At 42.7% G+C, this 14,805-nt stretch overlaps 1 protein-coding gene across 4 annotated transcripts; it reads right to left on the bottom strand.

Moving 5' to 3' along the window:
- Positions 1-233: 233 nt before the first annotated feature.
- Positions 234-14,436, bottom strand: MEIG1 (meiosis/spermiogenesis associated 1). 4 transcript variants are annotated; one of them, XM_054989213.1, is made up of 4 exons: positions 14,271-14,436; positions 10,675-10,810; positions 8,779-8,938; positions 234-405 (listed from the first exon to the last, which is right to left on the bottom strand). In XM_054989213.1, exons 2-4 carry the CDS (start codon positions 10,800-10,802, stop codon positions 277-279), a joined length of 417 nt encoding a protein of 138 aa, XP_054845188.1. In that variant the 5' UTR covers positions 10,803-10,810; positions 14,271-14,436; the 3' UTR covers positions 234-276. The 4 variants fall into 4 exon arrangements, with proteins under 4 accessions (XP_054845188.1, XP_054845189.1, XP_054845191.1 ...); XM_054989214.1 differs by having other exon boundaries at positions 14,352-14,425; XM_054989216.1 differs by having other exon boundaries at positions 14,358-14,390.
- Between the last annotated feature and the right edge of the window lie 369 nt (positions 14,437-14,805).

Here is a 14,805-nt window from a genome sequence, read left to right on the forward strand (position 1 = left end):
CACTGAGCTACGGGAAAGGGGCAATCACTCCACCAGGCACGTAACTATGCAAGGTTCTGAAGAACTAAGTAGAATCCCACTCCTTCTCAGTCCTTCAGGTCTTCCTTGGCATTCATTCTTCAGAAACCATCTTTCTTTTTCTCTTTTGGGGAACAGGAAGGCAATGCTTAAACTGATAGTTTCAGAAAACCCATTTAATGTCTTAGAAGTCACAAAGAACATAAAAGTTTCTGATAATTTTTCACTACAAAAGAAAAAAGCAGGCAACAATAAAAATCAATAAGCATAAACTTTAACTTTATGGACTTCTTTGTCTGCACATTCTCTTTCCTTGTCATAATAATAGAAAGTATTGTCCCTTCGCTGAAGCTTCTTCACAAATCCTGTTTCCGGCCACCTTTCCACCTGCACTCAGAATGGCAAGAGAAAAGGCACTCAGATATTTCAAACAGCTGGCATGAATCTATCCGCAAAAAGGGATCACATCTATGTACAAATAAACCTCGATCTAACTAGATGATATACGCACATGTATCCATGGCTGGATTGGGGAGTTGTGCATACAAATGGGATTGTGCGTGATTCCCCAAATTTGAACCTACAGCAAGTGTGGTATGCATGGAACCATTTTTAAAAAGCCAGACACCCACCAATCACTTGTTTAAGGGGGAAATCCCCCCTTTCTCTGTCATGGCCAAACAGCTGATAAGCAACATTTCCAACTTCTCGATTAATGCCCCCTTTTTTTACTATCTGTTCCATCTTTTGCACACTTACATCTTCCCCAGATGAAACATTGCTACTCCTTTGCCCCTTCCGGTCTAAGAGATCCAGGGCATCACTGATTTTTCTTAAAATGTAAAGAGATACTGAGAAACCATTTAGTGAACTAAGCCTAATCTTCCACTGCACAATATTTTAGTGTTTCAGTCAGTCTTATGACTATCATCCAAAGGACTTGTGCGGGCTATTTATATCAAGTGGTAGATGACACTTTCTGTTTTTTTCAGGAGTTAAATTAGGGCATTCAGCAACTCAGATGAAAGACTAACAGTGCAATCCTAAGAAGTTATTCCAGTCTAAGCCTAGTGAAATCAATGCGTTTAGAGGGGAGTAACTCTGCTGAGGATAGCGCTACGGCTCTTGTATGATCTGCTGTGGACAGAATGCCCGTATAGACAAGACAGGCTGAGAGGACGTGTCCTTGAAATGGAAGGAAGGATGAAGCATTAGGAGATGTGCATAGACAAGTAGCCCAGACATGTAAGAACAGAGTAAGGAGAGCAAAAGCGAAGCGAAGGGGAGCTCACCACCTCCCTTAGGCAGCTGATTCCACCTTTGAACTACTCTGACCATGAAATTTTTTCCCCTAATATCCAGCTGGTACCTCAAAACAATCAAGAGACATGTTTGAAGGAAGAGGAAAGAAAGGGCAGACCTGGTGCTCATAGAAAATGGTGAAATTGCAAAAGGTCACAAAGGGAAGGTGCATCTGCCTAACTCCGTTTGTGCCTCTGTCTTCTGAAGGTGTAACCACTCAAAAGTAGCATGAATGCTGAAACTCAAGGCTGATAAAGAGTTGCATAGGGAATACCTATCTTCCTTACAAAGGAAAATGGAAGGTTTGGGAAACTACAAATCAGTCACCTATAAGACTAACAAAATTAGTGGTAGGGTATGAGATTTTATGAGCCACAGGTCACTTCTTTCATATACCTGAAGCATCTGAACAAGTGAGCTGTGGCTCACGTAAGCTCCTACCCTACCACTAATTTAGTCTTATTGGTGCTACTGGAGTCTTGCTCTTTTCCACTGCTACAGACAGACTAACATGGCTACCCATCTTGTACAAATCAGTCAGTCTGACTTTGATGCCAGGAAAAATGCCAAATTATAAAGCAGTTACTCTATAAGCATCTTAAAAACTTGAAAATGCAGTGGTTCGTAGAAGCTAGCATGGATTTGTCAGGGACTATTTCTGCCAGACTAATATTGTTTTTAACAGACTGTGGGAATGTTGTGGATGAAATATACCTTAATGTCAACAAGCCATTTGTCAACATCCTCCAGGGTATTTTGGTTAAATGAAGGCTAGATGGATTCGCAGCTGGCTGGAGAACCATATTTAGAAGAGTTCCTGAAGGGGGATCTCTAGAGGAGTGCTATAGGCTGGTATCCTTCAACATTATCGGGGACTTGGATGAAGCAGTGAAAGGAATCCTTATCAGATTTGCAGATGACACAAAACAGCGAGGAACTGAAAACACCATAGAGAACTAGAATAAAATTTAAAATGACCTGGATAGTTTAGAAAACTGGACTGAAAGCAAGAAAATGAAATCCAGTAGGGATAAATGCAATGTTCTGCACTTAGGCAAAATTAATCAAATGTATTGATATAACATAGAGAACACAAGGCTTGAAAGCAGAACACATGAAAAGGATCTCCAAATTTCAGTCACAAGCAGAACATGAATGAGTAGTGTAACGCTAATGTACGTTTAGGCTGCATGAAAAAAAGCATCGTGTCCAAGCCACAAGTAGTTCCACTCCACTCTGAACTAAACAGACCTTATCTGGAGCGCTGAATACAGCGCTGAGCTTTAAGAAAGTTTAAGATGAATTTGAACAGTTTCTGAGGAGGGCAATGAAGATGGTCGGGGAGCCCTACTAGGAAAGGTAAAAGAAACTGGATAAGTTTATCTTGGAGAAGCAAAGGTGGAGAGGAGACACGATCACACTCTTCAAATACTTGGAGGGCTGCCAGTCACATTAAAAGGAGGGCAAGACTACACCTAATGAACTTAAATTATGGGAGGGCAGATTTTGGTTGAACATTAGAAGACATTTCTAACCATACCAGCAGTTTGACAAGGGCATCAGTTATCTGAGTTAGGGCCACTAGGGTTAATACTTTGGTTTAAAAAACCCTCAAATTCTTGTAGCAGATGCTAAACGAATTTTCTCCCTATTGCATTTGAGATTTATTCCCTCAAGACCTTTTGTTAGTAATAATGTTGGAAATGTAAAAAGCATGAAGGTTCTTTTTATCATATGTGGTGGACGTGTGAGAAGGCTAAACTCTTTTGGTCTAGGATTTATGCAGAAATGTTATTAATTATGAAAAGTAAATTGTTGAAGAGCCCTGAACTGCTACTGTTAGGTCAATGTAAAGGACAGGAAACTGCTATTTTATATGACAGTGGCAGCAGGACTATTATATGCACAATACTGGAAGCAAGAAGAGATACCAGAAATAGAAGATTGGATTCAAAAACTGTTGTATATGGCGGAGATGGATAAAATGACAAGAAAGTTGAAAGAGCAAAATCCAAGTGAATTTTTAAATGACTGGGGAAAGTTTAAGGACTATTTGAAAAATAACTGGGATGTGAGAGGACAATTGTGCTCTTTGGACAACTACTAAAATGTATACAGATATCTATGAACTTTACCTTTAATATTAGGGACAAATGCTAGAATAGAGATAATTATAAGAAATAAAGAGGTAACAGTGCTGTTGGGGGTCTAAAAAGAAAAGGGGGAGGGGGAAGGGGTGGGGACATATATATACACAAAGGGGTAATTACAGTTATATTATGTAATAAGGAAATGTATGTTAACCTACTCAATAAAAATCTTTATTACAAAAGACCTTTTGTTAGTAATAAGTATTTGCACTCTCTTTCAGTGCCCTCATACTGTCATTTTATTTCTCCGGCCTGTTTTAATACACTACCAATTGTTGACCTTTACAGTCAGTTTTCCAACGATCCATGAGGTCTGAGGCGCCTGAAGCCCTAACACATTTTTTTCTTTTCATGTAAGTTTTATGATAGGTTAAGAACCCCTCTGATAAACCAGCCTGATAGCCAGAGGGGCACAGGAGTTAGATGGTTAGACTAGGCTCTGGGTCTCCCAGGTTTGGATCCTTGCTTTACCATGGATACTCAGAGGGTCACTTTGAGCCTGTTACGCACTCTCAGCCTAGCCTACCTCCCAGGGCTGTTGTGAGGAAAAAATGGAGGAAAGAAGCATGACGTAAACAGCTTTGGCTCCCCTTTGGGGAGAAAGGAGGAATATAAATGAAAATAAATAAATAAATTCCCCAACCATTCTCATTATTACTAATTACTCAACCTTTTGTCTGGAAATGAAAATCATATTTCTTTGGCTGCTGCCAAATCTATTTCAGCTGCTCTAAAAATCTGAGCAAATGCTATCAATTCAATGTTATGATAACTATGAAGTAAGTCTGTTGTTAATTTTGAATTATGACCTATGCTATTTTAAATATATCTATTTCTCCTAAATTTTGGCCTTAAAAAACTTATAACAATGACCCAGCAAACGCCCAGAATGACCCCCCAGCAAACTGACTGCAGTTTTTATTAGATCTTGTTTTAACCTGCTTCTCTTTGAAATATCTTCCTCAACTCTTCCTGTTGTGAATATAAGAGCATCTGACTCACAAAAGCTTATGGTGGAATAAATATTTCTAGTCTTTAAGATGCCACTGGACTCCTGTTTTATTACAAGGTCCAGTTGCCATCCAAGAATTTTTTTTTTTAATATGTGCATTTCCTGACAATCAGTCAAGGGTAGCAAAACCTCAGTTCGCTTGTGAACACACAACTATCAGCCATTCAATTTCCTAAGAGGCACAGAGAATCTGTTTGTCATGGATTAAGAATATAAAGAGCTGCTTCTGCACTTTGCTAATCATGGAGGCTTGGATTCAAACAGCTACTCTGGGTGTGCCCAGAGAGATTCCTGACTTGCTTCAAACAGTTGACTTCATTATGCAGTATCAAGACCTGTTTCAGCAGACTCAGAAATGGCTCCCAGTGCGGGGATAGGAAGAAACACAGATTCAAAGGCCCTCTGAGCACACGGAACTAATTGTACCGTTCTTTGACTTCTGACCCATGAATTTATGTATCAGGCATTTCTTCAGGATATGGAAAGATTTGCTCACCTAAGCAAAGTTTTAAATTATGAACAGTCAACTGGGGGCCTTTGGTATCTGGTTCTTGGTGGCCCTACCAAATTTTAATCCAAGTATGCTAGATCACTTTCCTGCAAAACAGAACAATGTGAGAGGGAGAGTTCACACATTTATTTATACCCTGCCCATATTGTTGCATGCCTCTTTGTGTTCCGTACGTCTGAGAAAGAGTAACTAGCACAAGGTTATGTAGTGAGTTTCAAACCAGAGTCTGGATCTGAACTAGGGCCTCTCTTGTCCTAGTCTAACTTCATCACTACATTTACCAATAAATGAGTTGAATTCTAGTTCCCCGCTTTCTTGTCAAATCTCCACTAGGTGCTGGGAGGACCATTTTCAAGCTTTATTTGCTACATCATCTGTTCATACAAGTATAGTCTAATTGATGTTCTCCCAAGAAATAGAGAAATGGCCTCCAGTTGCTGTTTCAGAAGTTAAATCTTTAATTTTCTAAATGAAATCCGGTAAAGCCCCAGATCGGACCTGGTGCTTCTGGAGTTATTTAAAGTAAATTCAACTGGTGGGCCAATATATTGGCTCCTATTTTTATGCAGATTATTGGGACAGGCATTATGCCTTCCTCTTGGCGACATGCAATAATTGTTCTATTTATAAAAAAGGTAATCCACAGCTCCAGGTAACTATCGCCTTCGAAGTCTGTTGCCAGTGGTGGGTAAACAGGGTTGCACTTATCTGTAACTGTTGTTCATCTTGTGGTCTTCTGTGCAGGCAAACACTGGGACTGCGCATGCACAGGGCAGCCACAGAAAAGACTTCCAGAGCTTCTAGAAGACGAGCGCCCCTCCTCCCTTTGGCGCTTTCCTTCCAAAATCATCACATGACCAGGAGGAGGGGTGCCATTTCCTCAGTTCTCTCCATGCCACTGCCAGAGACCCCCAGAAACTAAGGTTCCAGAGAGTTCACAGCAGGGCAGGAGGGAGGATGGGTTCCTGTACAGAAGACCACACAATGAACAACAGTTACAGGTAAGCGCAACCCTATTTTTATCATCGTGGCTTCTGTGCAATCCCACAGTGGGAGAGCAGCAAGCCCACTTACTGAAGGAGGTGGGTGTGAAGCTCTCACAGGAGGAGACTATGGAGGAGGACCACCTTCCCAGCAAATGCTCAGCATTTCATTGACATTAAGGTGCTTCTAAAAAAGTTAGGGGCTCTCTAAAAGTGTCCCACCCAAAATACAAGAAGGAATGCAGCAAAGGAAAAAAGTGCTGTGGTGGGGAGAGCCGTGCTAGTAAAGGGCATTGAGCAGTCATGGACTCAAGGGAGAGCGTGACAGCTTCCACCAACCCACAAAGGAAGGGTTGTGTGAGGATACTGCCGGGTCTCTCTCGGAGCCTGGATGACCAATACAACTGATAGTGTTGTGAGACACGAGGGCTGAAAGCCAATCCCTGGTACGGAATCCCAGCCAGGGCACTGGACACATTATCACTGGGAAACTCTAAGAATGGCAGGGGGGGGGACATAGGTTAATTTGTATATTAATGATAAAAGATCCTGTATTTCCAGAGAGTAATTCCATTTGCCTTATCTCGCTCATGTTAAATTGCCCTGCCTTCTGTGCACGGATGACACAGCCCTCCTTTCAAGATCTGTGGTAGGCTTGCATAAACTTATACGTTCGTTCTCGGAGTATTGCTCTAAAGAGGGCCTAACTATGAATGTTTTTAAGTCAAAGAAACATTCTTTTTTTTTAGCAAAAAGCAATGGATGAGGAAGTCTAAGTGGACAGTGGAAGGGCAGTCTAAGGAGCAAGTAGAGCAATTTAAGTACCTGGGAGTTATACTTCAAGCGAATCTTTCTTGGAAGGTACATTTGTATTCTGTTGTAAGATCAGCCACGTGTACTGGGAAGGCTATTTTGAGATTCTATTACTCCTCAGGAGGACAATATGTTCCTGCAGCAGTTAAAGCATTCATCTCTAATGCTTCTGGACAACTGCTGTAGGGGTATGGATCAGTGTGATTACAGATAATATTGATGGACCATTATTAAGGTTCCTTGACTATATCTTGGGAACTCCGAGATGTGTGTCAGGAATAGCTTTGAAAGCTGAGATTGGGGAGGTGTCTTATGAAACAAAAGCGTGGTGGAGAGCATTTAACTTAAAAAATAGGATTTTTAAATTAAACTTAGAACCAGGTCTTCTTGGATTAGTTATGCTGGATCATCACAGGAGTTATTCAGATAAATATTTGGAATACAAATTATCGTGTTTGACATCACCCATGAAATACAGAAAATGAGAGTCACAGTAAACTGAGTAAGTTAATCAAAAGACATGAGAGGGATCTTGATGATAACAGCAGGTTGGCTACACCTTGCAGAGTATGTTCTTCTCTCTCAGTTGGCATCCCTCTTCTGATAAAGAGGCCAAACTGCTTGTTTGCGTTGACTCTCCCAAAGTACAGAAGGGCATTTGTGCTTGTGTGTTTGAATGCCTTGCCATCGGTGGTGTTGTTGGGAAGGTTTTGTGGCATTCCATACTCTAATTGACTCTTGTGGATATGGTACTAACCAAATTGATACTATAGATCATATTCTTTTGGATTTCCAAATAAAAAGAAAAGCGGGCTAAAACATAAACAGCACAAAGGCTAAAGGTATTGCTTTACTGGCTGATTAGCAACAGAGAACAGCTCAGCATTGCCCAGAGATGGATATCACTATCATCTATGGGCACAGCAAAAGAGCCAGTAGTAGTTTTATTTATTTATTTATTTGCGGCATTTATGTCCCAGCTTACTCCTCAACAGAAAGTCCTCAAGGCACATGATGAGTCTTAGAATGGACTCTGTCAATAAATCTCATAGCCTTTAAGGAGGTACAAGAGTTGAGCTGATATTTTGGTAACGTGGTCCAAGTTGTTAGGTGAATCTATCTACTGCCCAAAAGAGTGACAGGAGAAAGAAAGGGAAGATTTGAATTGTATAAAGAGCAATGAGTGGCCTAAACAGGAAGGAAACAATGATAGTCAAGATGACAGGTAAATAGACTAAGAAGGTTCTTACCAAACCAGCAAACCATTCAACAAATATGAATGTATACAGAGTAGCTGTGCTGGTTGGGGCTGTATTCTAATATTAATTCTTTACCAGGACTCTAGAACCGTTTGGCATGGCATCCTTGGTCTCTTTCTTTAGCATAAAGTATGTTGGCTGCTAGGCATGCAAATGGCTTGAGAAGAATAAAACAGGGCTCCAGTAGCACCTTAGAGAGGAATCGAATTTATTCCAGCATAAGCTTACATGAGTCAGAGCTCACTCTGTCAGATGCTTGAAGTGCATATCCATAAGGAATTTATTTATCGGCTTTATGCATTTGATGACTCATGAAAGATTATGCCGGAATACATTTTATTAAATCTCTAAAGAGCCACTGGACTCCTGGCTTTATTTTGCTGCTACAGACTAACACAGTTCCCTTTCTGGAATTAATAGGACTGAGAAGAGAATGGGATTTGTGTAATGGCTGCTAGCTCCCGTCACAAAGGCAAAGAAGCTTCATAAAACATGTTTCCTGAGAGAGTTCCAGAAGAAGCAAGCATTTGGAAGTGCTTTCCCAAACACAATCTTATCACCTTCCTCTTCTCAGCACTCTGTTGTGTCTTACCTACCCACGTTGGCAAAACAGTTCCGCGGAAGAAGACGGGTTAACTCATATTTGTGCTGCAGCATTACAAGCAACTTTTAAAAACCTCTCGAGACTCTGCCACAGCTAGGTCACACTGGCAGAATTACCAAGACTTACTGCAGCAACGTGCTTCACTTGTTTGTACTCAATTTCATCCCTATAGCCAGCTTGCTGAAATCTGTACAGATTCTCAACTTCATCTGACCATGTTTTGGCACGACGTATGGATTTTGGCTTCATGTCCGCACTGGCTCCAGAGATGTCACTAGATAATTTACTACAGATAAATTGAAAAGCCATCAGTTATATCAACACAGGAATATTAAGTGGATCTTGATCTAAAAAATACTGGAACTAAATGTACAAACATGATCAACAGGTCAGGAGAGCCCCCCCCCCTCTCCTAGCTTTCCACAAATGATGCAAAACTGAATTATTCAAAAAGGCTTTGGTATTGTTGGGAGGGGATCTCAGATGCGTGGCTAATGAGTTTAGGACCATAGACTTCACCACTATGTTGCCTTATGTACTACCTGTTGTCTTAAATATGTGCTCCTATGAGCTACTTGTGCTTCATGTGGTCTAATGTCAGCCCTAGAATTGCTTATGTTCTGTTTCAACATTTCTTCAACTCTGTATGGATTCTTACTAACGTCTTTGTAAATTATGTTTATTTACCCTATGGCATTATTTATGGAAATGTCCTTGAAATTGACTGTACTAATCTCACACTGTATAATCCGCCTTAAGTCTCAGTGAGAAAGGCGGACTATAAATGACATTAAAAAATTCTGGTTGGTAAAACCACAAAAGTGTACACATTTAGAAAATAATACATCATGACTGCATCAACTACAAGAAACTTTTTGTAGCCAACATATCACAAATATGATGAAGTGGGACTAGTTTGACATAGCTCACAATTCTTTCTTTAGCAAGGAAGAACTGAGCCTCTATTGCCAAACAAATCATGGGAGGGAGAAAGACCGCGGAACACAGACTCAGAGCTCAGTTTCCTCTTCTTTATTGATTCTTCGGGCAGTGAAGAGGAGGAGGAGTCCCATAGTACAATTTCTTCAACCCTTGGGATTCTTTCAGTAGCAAAGTGGCAGTCCCTGTTCGTGGCTGAAAGAACTGCAGGGCAGAGAATTGGCTATGAGAGGGTGAGTTCTGAAGGTGTCATTTCCCTTCCCTTGGGACAGGGTTCATGCTTGAATGGGCTGTCAGATGCGCCCTGCTTATCTGCCATGTGTGCCTATGATTCCCTATACTGTATTTGGGGCCTCTGAGAATGTGTAAAGAACTATCTGTGTAGCTGCCTAACTGTGTAGCTGTGAATTGCTTATCTTGCAAGTGGCTGCTTTTGCTTTCTTGACTGGCATGGGGAAGTGTCCTTGAAGTGCCGGCAGGAGCCGTATCTCCCTGAGACATGGAATGAGCTCATCCTTGTCTTCCCCTCCCCCTACCCCATCCAACTGCCTAGGTCCTGCACGTCTAAATTCTAACGGTCTTTATCCCAAGGCAGGAATCTTGCCCTATACATTGCTTTTCCCCTTTATGTCACTTCTGCCAATGCTGCTGTCTGAGTGCACTGATACTGATGGATCTCTAATAAAGAAACTTTAACTGGACTCTGGAAGTGTCTTCAGTGAAGTAACTGGGGATCTTAACTGGCAGTGCCTGACATGGGCAAGGGCTGACACGTGCATCCTGCCCCCATTTGCTGCTCGCAGATCATTCTCCTCCATCGCTACATTTCTACAGACCCTCTCCTACTCTGCCCTCTCCCCTCCTTGCTTTCCACCATTACACAGACTATGACATTGAAAATACCCCTACTGCAAGAAATACATTTTTAAAATGCTATTGCCTACCCAAGTCCTTGGGATATGATGGATTACTATTTATATATATAGTGTATATCAACAAATAGGTGAGCAAAATTCTCATTGAAAAGGGAAATGGAAGTTCAACAACACTTTAATCTGAAGATCCTGAATGATGGCCACTTACTTGTCTTCAAGGCAAACTGTTTCTCTGCTGAAGGACATACCAGGCTCATCTGTCAGATGTGCTTCTTCAGAGGAGAAAGATGCACAAGGTACAGACTTAGTATCCATGAACCCAAATGGATTTTCCATAGGAACTCCTGCAAAGAGACATCATGAAATTAAAATTGCAGATATATTGCTAAGACATATTGCTAGAGCAATTTCACACATACCACTGAAGGTGCCTTTGAATATTTCTTGCTTTGTACATCTAAATGACTTTAATTCATCTCTGGAAATGCAAGAATCCAGTTTTAAATCAGAGAGTAAATGAAAAATGTTGTCCCTCCAGAATCTTCCTGGATCTTTTATTAATTGCAGCTACACTCTACGTTTGCTCCAGAGGCTGCAATGCTAGTAAAAGGCTGGCAAAAGGAAAAATGACAGAAAACGAAGAGATGAGTCCTCTTTGCCAAGAACAGAGCTCTCCAGCTGTTGTCAGGTCCTGAAAGGGATCCCAAAGTACTTCGCTGCATCACTCATGGTGTAGAAGTTAAAGTTACTTTATTGATGAGCATACCATTATCAAGTTAGCTGTACAGAGTTATTGGCTGGAATGAGGCTAGTAACTAAAGCTAAGGGAAGTATAGATCAAAACCCTACCCCCAATAGTGTAGGAAAGTCTGTTAGAATTTGAGCATGCAAAGTGTGAGAACACAGGGAGGAAAGCATAAACATTCCACAGTCTTTAAGTCTTTCAGACACTTGGTGCAGTCTCGGCTAGACTTCAAGGTCACTCTTCCCGGCCGGCTGGGGGCTGTTATTAAAACATTTGCAATGCAAGCAATTAAGTGTTCTCTCCCAGCTCAGGGAGATAACCTTTGTATACTCTCAGAGGATCAGAACATTATGCAGAAAGACAATCATGGCAGATACGCTGGGGTGTATCTGACAGCTGTTAGTTATGCTAATTGCTCTGGCCAAAGTAGAAGCAAAAAGATTTAACACCTCTCACACCTTGCTAAAATGCCATACCTAAAAGGACAGTCACAGGAACTGCCAAATGACTAGAAAGTCATTTCTTCCTCTTGAGGCAGGAAAACCAGAACGACCCCAAAGGGAGATGGGATCTCAAACCGGAGATTCTAAACCCAGAGATTTGAATTATTTAGCCTATCCTAATAAAACATCGTTTAGAATAAGTATGGAATATGGAATGAGAGGATTGTGGGCTTTCACCTTTTCTTTTATCCTTGCTCAACCTGATGCTTGAACAGACCACGTGTCCTCTTTTTATTTTTGTTTATTAAATGATCATATATTTTTAATGCTGGAAGCCTGATCTCAATAAACACACGACGCCTATTTGGTTTTGCTATCTAAAGAGCAGCCAAGGGGAGAGGCAGTGAACTCACCATCCCTTGAGTACAATAGCTCAATTATGATCGTTTGTAATTGGGATGTGAGATAGTTCATCCCTGTGTGGGAGTGAAGCAGGAGATGCAGCAACTAGGCAGATCCTTTGAAGGGCAAGGCAGATAAATAGTTCTAGATATGCAAATCCATTTAGCAGGACATTCTGTCATATTTGCTAGCGGCAGCGGTTACTTCCCAGTGATAAGTCTGGTACCTCCTGGGAGCAAAGGAAAGGGAGTGTGTTGCTCAGTGGAGATGCTGACCTCCTGGGACCCAAGTGGGGCGCTGCACGTCTCTCTGTATGTATGTGTAAGTCTAGCAGGCTGCTACTCTCTTGTTTAAGGTAGGAACGCCTCCAGACTCCTCCTTCTTGTCTCTATACCTCTTGGGAGATCTCTCTCTCTCTCTCTCTCTCTCTCTCTCTCTCCCTCTCTCCTCCTGGTCTTGAAGGAGGAGAATGTAACCCTCCATGCTCTGCCACGAAGGCCCTATCCACAGACTCACATCTCAGCCTCGCCACCTATCTCAGGCTGTGCTTTAGCTTTAGGGAATGCAACTCTTCAGATTAGGATCTTTCCATATAGGCATTGCCAGGGCTTTTTTTCAGGGGGAACGCGGGGGGACAGAGTTCCGGAACCTCTTGAAAATGGTCACATGGCTGGTGGCCCCGCCCCCTGATCTCCAGACAGAGGGGAGTTGAGATGGCCCTCTGCGCCGCTCCAGTGGTGCAGAGGGCCATCTCAACTCCCCTCTGTCAGGAGATCAGGGGATGGGGCCACCAGCCATGTGACCATTTTCTCCAAGGGCAACCCACTGAGTTCCACCACCTCTTTCCCCTGAAAAAAAAGCCCTGGGCATTGCTAACTATATATGAATTAACCAAATATTCCCAATAATCTCATTATGCAGCAACTGGAGAAAGAAACAGGAATAGGATGAGTTAAACAATACACGAGACAAACTACGGTGAGAGGGGAAGAAGCCCTGTTAGTCCGCTGCAGCAAAAATGACATAAAAAGAATCTTACAGTTTCTTAAAGATTCTTAAACAATATGTTTGCCGTTAGCATGTCACAAGACTCCTTTTTTCAAGCGTGTTCAGGCTCAAAATGACACATTTCATCTTAAATTTGCACTCAAGTCTTAACTTGCAAACGAAAAACAGGTCACAAATGTCATTAAAAACCTAACCAAATGGGAGCCTGTGCTTAAAAAAAAGGTTGATATCTGAGTTAATTTGATTTGCGCCTCAGCTTTCATGAGAAAACCACAGCCCTGTTAATCTGCAGGTACCTCAAGCAACATTTCATTTCAACTTAAGTAACCCTTTTGAATTTCATAGCTGGTGAGCCTCCAGACTCTTTTCTTTCATTTTCCTTTGAATTTGGAAGCCCTTTGCAGGTTGGTCCTACAACTGAGGGGCGTGTCCATGCCGGCACACATGCGCACATTGCTTAGGGAACTAAACCAGCAAAATACACGCGACGAATGAAGGATGCGAGTCCAGCAGCCCCTTCCCAGCGTCCGAGCTTTCTTCTTCAGAGAAAACTAAGACCCTGGAAAATCCTGCCGGTGGCTCAGGTGCCACTGAACTCGTCACATCTGGGTTTAAGAGCAAGATTTCAGCCCAGTGCACTTTAAAGACCAACAAGCTTTCCAGGGGATAAGCTTTGGAGGGTCAAGTTCCTTTGGTATCTGAAGAAGGGCGCTTTGACTCTCGAAAGCTGACACCTTGGAAAGCTTTCCATAGATCCAGAGGAGTTAGCTTATGATCGCAAAATAGTAAAGAGTCCAGTAGCACCTTTAAGACTAACCCACTTTATTGTAGCATTAGCTTTCGAGAGCCACAGCTTGATGCATCTGAGGAAGAGAGCGGTGGGTCTTGAAAGCTTACGCTACAAAAAAGTGGGTTAGTCTTAAAGGTGCTACTGGACTCTTTATTATCCTGGAAAGGCTGTTGGTCTTGAAAGGTGCCCCCGAGCTCGAATCCTGCTGCTCTACTGCAGACCCACACAGTCACCCGCCCGAAGCAAAACACGCGTCAAGCCGGCCAATAAACCTCTTTGCAAAACAGCCCCGCCAGCTCCACGTGTCAAGTCGGGCGAAGGGGCGGGGCCAAGGAGGCAACCAATCAAGGACGCTCGTATATTTTACCCTCCACGGCGCCCATGCAGGGCCGTGGATCCTGGGCGGATCTGCTCACCGCCGCTGTTCTCTGGGTAGCGGCCGCGCCTGCAGATCGCCCTCCGCCTGGATTGCTCAGCCCCGAGGAAGCGCCGCTCACCCTCACCGAGGCTCCTCCGCCCGCATCTCCCTCCTTCAAACTGCGGCTGGCGGCGGTTACGCGGCCGCCTAGCAACCCGCCTAGCAACCGCCCAGCGTCCTCCCTGCTGTCTCATGCCCTCTCACGGGAACCGCGGAGGGGAGGGGCCCCGCGTTAACGAGCCAATCAGCAGACGCCTCTGACAGGGCGAGGCCCGAAGTGGCCAAGCGCGAAGAAGCAATTTGCGTCCCCCGCCCCCCACCCGCGCGCCTGACTAAGATTGTTTACCTGGCGCGGGCCGGGTGGCTGTGAGGGGAAGGCCCGGGGCCACGTTTGGAGGTGGTGTTTATTATTTAGAAGTACGGTTTTATTTGTTTATTATTTAAAGGTAATTTTTATTCTCTATATCAGTAGTATTGATATGAAGTCTTCTTCTTTATATCAATATGATATATAATAACTATCATCCTTTACA

The sequence above is a fragment of the Eublepharis macularius genome, chromosome 9, assembly GCF_028583425.1.
Source record: "Eublepharis macularius isolate TG4126 chromosome 9, MPM_Emac_v1.0, whole genome shotgun sequence".
Classification (NCBI taxonomy): Eukaryota; Metazoa; Chordata; class Lepidosauria; order Squamata; family Eublepharidae; genus Eublepharis; species Eublepharis macularius.

Excerpts from the sequence above, each read along its gene's own strand:
- MEIG1 (XM_054989212.1), bottom strand. Across the intron at positions 8,939-10,674 it reads ACAGTTTGCCTTGAAGACAA|TAAATTATCTAGTGACATCT; the intron begins GTAAGTGGCCAT and ends ATTTATCTGTAG. Across the intron at positions 406-8,778 it reads AAGTGAAGCACGTTGCTGCA|GTGGAAAGGTGGCCGGAAAC; the intron begins GTAAGTCTTGGT and ends TTCTGAGTGCAG.